At 47.4% G+C, this 8,255-nt stretch overlaps 1 protein-coding gene across 1 annotated transcript in view; it reads left to right on the top strand.

Annotated features, from left to right (window-relative positions):
- Positions 1 to 8,248, top strand: part of Iqck (IQ motif containing K) — a 105,741-nt gene extending 97,493 nt beyond the window's left edge. The window contains exon 9 of the mRNA XM_055627377.1: positions 8,126 to 8,248. Within this exon, the coding sequence (XP_055483352.1) occupies positions 8,126 to 8,181 (56 nt within the window). The 3' untranslated portion in view covers positions 8,182 to 8,248. The remainder of the gene's footprint in view (positions 1 to 8,125) is intronic.
- Positions 8,249 to 8,255: the final 7 nt, after the last annotated feature.

Here is an 8,255-nt window from a genome sequence, read left to right as displayed (position 1 = left end):
TTCTTCTTCTTCTTCTTCTTCTTCTTCTTCTTCTTCTTCTTCTTCTTTTCTTCTTCTTTTCAGGACAGGGTCTCTCTGTGTAGCCCTGGCTGTCTGTCCTGGAACTCACTTAGTAGGCCTGGCTGCCTGACCTCACAGAGATTCACTTGCATCTGCCTTCCACATGCTGGGCAACAGATGCCTCACTTGTTTGTGCAAAGCCTTCTGTGGGTGGTGACAATGACTGCAACAGTCTTGCCGTGTCCAGGAGATAGTGTTTTGTAATGGCCCCTCCAGTCTCCAGCTCCCACAGTCTTTCCACCCTCTTTTCCAAGATAAGTTTCCCAGCCTGGAGATGGCTGATATGGGTGCCCTATTAGGTCTGGGCACTCTGCATTTCTTTATTCTCAGCAGCTGACAAGTACTAGTATTTGCTCTGGCTGTTTCCCACTGCAGAAAGAGGCTCCTCTGACTTCGAGTGGCAGCAGTCTCTGGGTACAAACATACATATGCAGGGGGCACTTTAACTCTATATGCATTTAACTTTATGTACGTCATAGTAGATTCCCCTGTAGGGCCTGTGCCCTCTGTTATAGCCACAGGCTTTTGACCAGGCTGATAATACCAGGAATGTGTTCTCTGGGGAACAGGCTTCAGTTCCAAGGAAGCAGTTGATCGCCCTGGATCTGTGATGTCACTACTGAGCCTGCCGATATATCTTGGCTGGCAGGCTGGCATTATTGAACTTGGGTTGGACTGAGTTAGATTACTGACACCTTTTTCTCCCCAACAACTTCCATGGCACTGTGCATTATAGTCAGCAGGTACAGCACTGCCAGCTCGGTCCCAGCTTGACTGCATGGCATCCTAGAGCCTACGCATGTGCCATCTTCACCAGCAGGATCTTACCATTCAGTTCTGGTGGGCAGTTGAGGGCACTGGCAACAGCTCGTCTTGTCTTGGGAGCCTCTGGGGGCTCCTTGGTTTGGGTTTAAAAACCTGAGGCTTCTATGTTTTGTGGGTGAGGTAAGTTACAGTGGGGCGTGCCAGTCATCACATTCCACACACTGAGCCCCTGCACACGTCTGCACCACATAACCACCACCTGGGTTAAGATGGAGGACACGTTGTCCATCCCAACAGGCTCTCTCAGGCCCCTCCCCTCCCTACTAACCAAACCTCCCTTCTGACTTTAGTCTCCATAGTAAAATTTGCTTAGCCTCGGATTTTCTGTAACTTGAAAACACAGCAACATACCCCTTTGTACATGGCGTCTTCTGCTGGACCTTATCTGGGAGGTCCATCATTCAGAAGGCATTGGATGACTATTGCTGTGACGTGTTCTTCTGGATGTCTCACAGTTTGTATTCCCATCGATTTATTAATGGGCACCTGGGTTGTGGTCCGCTGGGGTCCTTGTGAGAAATGCTGGCACTTTGCCCAGTGTTGGGTGTCTTCTGCTGGCTGTAGATTTTCATTGGCACCTATGGAGTTGCTGAGGCAGGGCGTGTTCACGTGTTGAATTCCAAGTTATCTTGACTGCTCCATGTGACATCCCCACCTGTGATGGGTGAGCCTCCCACTTGCCCTGTTTCCCCTCCAACACTGAGTGTCACACGTCTTATTGGTTGTACACGGTCTGGGGTAGACTGGGCTATCTCACTGTGTAACACCTGCCTATTTATGTGCCTGTCCACCACTGGGATCCCATCTCATTCCTGAACTCAGTTATGCTGTGGGGACCTGGCAGGTCATCTTGACAGGATGAGCACTTGTGCCTGAAAGGGTCTCAGGGACTGACTTGTGACAAAACATGAGTTTCCTTCTGTCTCACAAGAGCTGAGACTAAAGGCGCCTGCTGCTCCAGCTTGCTTTTACTGTGGCCGAGGATCCTTTTGTCTGGAATAGTCATTCTCCTCCATCCCCTTTCTCTCTTATGATCCACCCTTCTCAGCCTTCTAAAGTACTGTGGTTATAGGCCTGCACTTTTATTACCAGCGTGTCTGATACGTTTTCATAGGATTCCTTTAGAAAGAAAACCCACCCTCAGGCCTGGGGAGATGGCTCAGTCAGGAAAGTGCTTGATGCAAAAACACGAGGCCCTAAGTTTGGATCTCTGGCACTCACAGAATGTTCAGGCAGGGCGGTGAATGCTTATAAATCCAGCGCAGGAGAGGTAGACAAGAGGATCACAGGGGCTTGGTGGCTAGCTGATTTAGCTGATTCAGTGAGTTCCAGGCCAGGGAGAGATCCTGTCTCAAAACTGAGGTAGTGAGCCATTGAGGAAGACTCCAGATATTGACCCCTGGCTTCCACATACGTGAGTCCACACCAGCAGAATCACACATGTATGTATACACATGAGCATGTACATATAAAACACACAAGAAAAGAGAACAAAGAAAAACAATACCCAACTGAATAGCAACGCCCACACTGGGTGTTGAAGAATATCAAGGAGAAGGAAAACTCACTTGTTCTCCTTTCGTTTCATCGATGTTAAGTTCTCTTCTTTTTAAAAACCTAGCAGAGAGGCTGAGTGATGACTGAGCAGAGGCTGTGCTGTAATTTTGTGGGTAATGACTGATCTTGTACAAGGCAGGCCCACTTAAGGGGTAGAATACAGACAGAGACTCACCAGGAATGAATGTGAAGTAGAGCCACTTGTTCTAAAAGGAGATCATGGCTTTATATATTTAGGAAAATGTGTGTGTGTGTTGGGGGGGTGGGATCTAGTCTTTGCCTCCCTTCTCCTTTCCTTTTAGAGGTATCATCATGGATGGCTTCTGACACTAGCAGGATGGCATCTTTGTGTCCTCGTTGTCCCCTCTGAGATGTTAACTTGAAATCCAGCAATCTCAAATTTCAAAGCAGACAGGAAATGGGCCCACCGTGTTCCCTCTGTGACACCTCTCCTTGTTTCTCAAACCCTGTGAAATCATTACATCTTTAATGGCTTTGCCACATTTATCAATGACCAGATGTCCAGCTGTCTTCTTCCTTTCTGTCCCTGTGATAAAACGTCTTGACCAAAGTGCCTTAAGGGAGAAAGGGCTCATTCTGGCTCATGGTTCAGTCCACCAGGGTGGGGAAGGCAAGTGGCAGGAGCCTGAAGGAAGCGGTCGCTTTGCACCCATAGTTGGGAGGCAGAGAGCAGACGGAGTGCGTGCTGCTCTACCGCTTGCTTTCTCCTTTTTGTACAGTCTAAGATCCCCTGTCCAGGAACGGTGTTATCCACAGTGGGAAGGGTCTTCACTCTTCAGTGATCATAAATCAAGATAATCCCCCACAAGGACACCCAGAGGGCTCCTGGCCCAGGTGATTCTAGGTTTCAAGTTGGCAACTGAGATTGACCATTGCAGGAATCATTTCCCAGTTGCTGTGTGTCCAGACTGCTCTTGGGCTGTCTGAGATTATGACACAGCCCCCAAATGGAAGTTGACATTTCCTTGTAGGAATCTTTGTTGCCCTTGTGGGAAATGTGTGAAACTTTGATCCTGCTGGATTTAGGGATGCGACTATAGAGGACAGACGTCATACAGATTACCTAATCTGTCTGTGTCCTCAGTTTTCCTGTCTTTAAACTCAGAGAAAACAGCCCTTAACCTCGCTTTGACTTAATACATGTCAAGAACTCAATAAGAACCACAGAAATGTTTATTTTTATTCTTTTCCTGGAAATCAGCCTTTGATTAAGTTAAAAAAAACCAAACCAAATCACTGGGGCTAGGGAGTGGCTTCATTGGTGGAGAACTTGCCGAGCCCGCACAAAGCACTATGTCAATCCTCAGCACTAAACAGACTGGTTGTGGTGCCTCACACCTGTAATCCCAGCACTCAGTAGGTTGAGGCAGAAGGATCAGGAGTTCAAGGCCGTCCTCAACTACTTACCAAATTCCAGGTTATCCATAAGAGACCTTGTTTTGTTTTCAATTGTTTAAAAATATCAAATAAACATTGTTAACTTTCTGATAAAAATTGCTGAGTGGAGGGAATGACCCTGTCTGTTCTGTGACCCTGGGCCCCAGCACTCTTGGGTACCATTGCTGCTTGGGAAGGAGCCTCTTCCTGCTGTGTGATCACTGGGGACTTGAGTGTCCTGAGTTTCTCCATCCCGCCAGCCAATAGATTATAAATTCCCGTGGGGGAGGCTTTGCCTTAAGGATGAATAGTTAACATCGAGTGTTTAACCACAATTAGACTCACTTCGAATGTCACCTGACTCCAGAGGTGACTCAGCAGTCTGTGAATGACAAATGTTCTTTTCCCAGACTTGCCAGATCCAGGGGGCCCTGCAAAAGACTGCAGTGGGCAGAGCTGATTCCTAGGCTCAGCCCCTGGAGATCCATTTGAAAGCCTGTGGTGGGTTCCTGGAATCTATTTTTGCCAAAGTATTTAGTATTTAGTCAACACTGTGCGTGGGCTTTATCTGTGGTCCTGTCATTCCCTCCTTTGAGCCTGAGGCCTCCTCCCTCTCCATCCCATGCTTCTGGCTGTGAGGTTTCTCTGGGCTGTGGCCTGGGTTCTCAGCTGCAACTGGAAACAGGACAGGATGGGGGAGCTCACGAAATGGATGGAGCCTCATTGGTATGCAAGGCTCTCTCATCACATTGCCACTAATAGGAGCTGAAGAAGGGCTGGCACATCTCTTTGGGATTTTCCATTCCTCCTGGCCCTTCCGGAATTGGCTGAAAACCAGCATACCAAGGGGGACAAGGACAGCACGGGGGCACCTAGGCGTCTGTTTATTGACATCTCCAAGGTAGAAAGTGAGTTCTTCAGAAGCTCTGCTAGATTCTTCCCTTCCCCATTCTCATTCCCCTGCCCTCTCCCCAGCCTCCTTTTACAGAGCACCTTTACTTACAAGCCTATATTCTTTGAAGACCTGAAGGACTAAGACCCATTCAAATACAGATTGACTGAGTGACTGACTGATTGATTGACAAGTTGGTTAGGGCAGAGTCTCACTGCATTCAGCCTCAGCGATCCTCCCCACCTCACTTTCCCCATTAGCCGAGGCTGTAAGTGTGTGCCACCGAATCCAAGAAGTCTCATTTTTAGCAAAGTAGTCCTTGCATAACGTTTTCATGCTTGAAAGATATCTAAGGTAAACCATGGGCTTCAGTGAACATTCTCAGTCCGAGCCACACCCCTGCACCCCAGCAGTACTCAGGGCCTCTCAGGTAGAGACTGGGCATCCCCAGTAGCCTTATGCGGTGATAAGATTTTAAGTATTATCTCAGCACTGATGTATGACAGGTGAGAATTAGCTTGAGCAACCAAGAATGTGCTTTTTCAACACTTTATTGTGGCTTTGTGATCTCGAGTATGCGCTGTCTTTGTTTCTTTTTGCTTTTAGAGCTAAAACACATGATAAAACACATGACCTATAGGGTGAACATCCAGGAAACCACCACCCAGAGTAGGGTACTGTTAACGCTCTTTCCCTCCTTCCTTCCTTGCTTCCTCCCTCCCTTCTTCCCTTCTTTCCTTCCTTCCTTCCTCCCTCCCTCCCTCCCTCCCTCCCTCCCTTCCTTCCTTCCTTTCTTTTTCTTCGAGACAAAGGTTTTGCTATATACCCCAGGCTAGCCTTGAACTTGTGATCTTTCTACTTCCACTTCCTGAGTGATGGGATTATGGGTGTATATCTCCATGTCTGGCTCAAAGTCAAAACCTTTGAGTCTCTTCCTTGGGCAGAGAAGCCATGTGCCCGACTCTTGTGGTACTCTTGCTGTGTTTCTCAGAGTTCCTCACTTGAGTGTGCTTCCATCAACACCTGGGGTTGCTGTAGTTCTGGATTGTTCTGATCCTACCATGCGGCTGCCTTTTAGTATCATTAGGCTAATGGTGTGAGCTGGGGTGTAGAGCCATGGTCCATTTGTGCTCACTGCTCTGTGGAATCACTCACTGTTTAGAGAGTACAAAGTCTGTTCTACTGTGGGCTGATGGTCAGTTCCTGTCTTCTGCTCTGAGGTGGTATTTACTTAGGTACTTTTGCCTTTGTATATGTGTGTATATACATGACTGTGTGTATTTGCATATGTGTAGGTGTGTGTGTGTGTACATGCACATGTGGAGGTCTGATCACACTGACTTAATTGAGGCAGGGTCTTTCACTGAATCTGGAGGTCCACCCTGTGGGTCCTGGGAGTAGAACTCATGCCATCAGGCTTTGAGAAAAACATCTTTACCCACCGAGCCATCTCAATGGCCCCATTTGTACATTTTTAAAACCATTTTTGCTTACAGGCTCCCAGTATTAAAAACATCCTGTCTAGTGTTAGGACAGGTTGAGAAGCCCTCATGGTGGCACATTTTTTTTTTTAAATAATGTATTTAACTTTATTGTACGTGCATTACTGTGAAGGTGTCAGATCCCTTGGAATTGGGGTTACAGACATTTGTGAGCTGTGGGAATTGAACCTGGGTCCTTTGGAAGACCAGACAGTGCTCTTAACCACTGAGCCATCTCTCCAGCCCGGTGGCACACATTTTTAATCCCAGAACCTGAGAGACAGAGGCAGGCAGGTCTCTGAGTTGAAAGCCAACTTGGACTATATGGCATATTTCAGGCCAGCCAGGGCTATATAGTGAGACCCTGTCTCAAAGAGATAGGTGGGGCAGAGACAGAGGCACCAGGTTTGGGTTTTATAATGTTTGCATTTGAACTTTTGGGCTAGGACTAACATCCAAAGACTAGGTTCTTCACACATACATATAGCATGAACATAACTTTATGGAATTTTTGCACTTCACAGAGTTAAGACGTGAGGAATTTTCCATCTGGAACATTAGGCCAGTGCTCAGCGTGTTGATTTGGGCTTGTTCTATATTTCAGATTTTGAGATTTAGATATTCCCACCTGTATAATTATTAACAATAGTTCAAAAACCCAGATCAGCACAGGAACTGAAGTAGAGAAGGAAAGGTTTCCGGGGACCTTTGATTCCAGATTATCTGAGTGTGGTACCGGGGAGATATCTGCCTAGCCAAGATGGGCCTGAAAGAGGAGGATCTAATGGAACCTGCCCTGGAACCTGGTCCCAGCAAGCCCCTGTGCATGAGCTAAGGAGCTGGGCTGATCTCAGAATGGCTCTAGGAAAGCTTTCACTGCCATCAAGAACTAGCCCACTGTGGGGAACCTCTGCAGTCTCCCCAGTGCTCATGACTGGCGGGTGTACGCTCTTGAGTTTCTAGGTGGAACCCAGTTTCTGTTAGAACCATGATGCACTTCCCAAACAGCCAGGGTGTGGGGACCCTTGAAAATAAGCTTTTAGGCATTAACCCAAGGAGGGAAGTTACTAGAGGCAAAGACACATTTAACAACTGAAGGTCCTGGGGGGAGATGGCTCAGTTGTGAAGTGCTCACAGTGCTGGCATGAGGACCAGGATCTGATGTCCTGTGATAAACTGCAGTGCACAGTGGGATCGTTCTTGTTATCCCAGAGGATCCATGGAGCTTACAGCCAGCCAGCTTTGTCTTTCTTGTGAGTTCCAGGCCAAAGAGAGACCCTGTCTCAAGAAGCAAGGTGGTGGGATCTGAGAATGGCACCTGCAGGTTGTTCTGTAGCCTCCAAAGCACGTGCACTCATGTGCACCTTTGTGTGTGTGTGTGTGTGTGTGTTTGTTTCTCGAGTCAGGTAGCCTAGGCTGTCCTGGATTCACTTTGTAGATCAGGTTGGCCTTGAACTCACAGAGATCTGCCTGCCTCTGCCTCCCCAGTGCTGGGATCACAGGCATGTGCCACCACACCCGGCTCATGTGCCCCCTTAGGCACACAAAAATTGAAGGTCTTTGCGGTGGGAGTGTTCAGTGATAGAGCGCTGACTTAAGCATGAATGAAGGAAGCCCTGCATCCATTCCCAGCACCTCAAGACAATATTAGTAATAAATAATGAATTAAAAATAGTTCTTTCAAGAGGATTTCCTCCTCCGAGGGCTGGACTTCCTTCTTTATTTGGGGACATCTTACCTCTTGGGATTAATTTCTCCAACACAGAGTGCTATGCTCTGGGTCTAGTTAACCCCCTTCAATGAAATGGTACCAGGTAATGGATGGGGTTGGATCTGTCATCTTTAATAAAACTTCCTTTAGCATCATAACCCACAATGAACTGATCCGACTCTTTCTGATCTCTCTCTGCAGTGAAATGTAAAATGGAGGACGAGGAAGTGCTTGGTGCCTCAGTACCACCTCCTTAACTGATGTCAGTCACTCCATGTGGAAGGATAACGTCCAAACTACACTTTCCCTATAAAGACTTTTTTTTTTTTTT

Source organism: Psammomys obesus, unplaced genomic scaffold, assembly GCF_907164565.1.
Source record: "Psammomys obesus unplaced genomic scaffold, mPsaObe1.curated_primary_1811, whole genome shotgun sequence".
Classification (NCBI taxonomy): domain Eukaryota; kingdom Metazoa; phylum Chordata; class Mammalia; order Rodentia; family Muridae; genus Psammomys; species Psammomys obesus.
The sequence above is the reverse complement of the archived record's forward strand: the minus strand, read 5'-3'. Positions and strand labels throughout refer to the sequence as shown.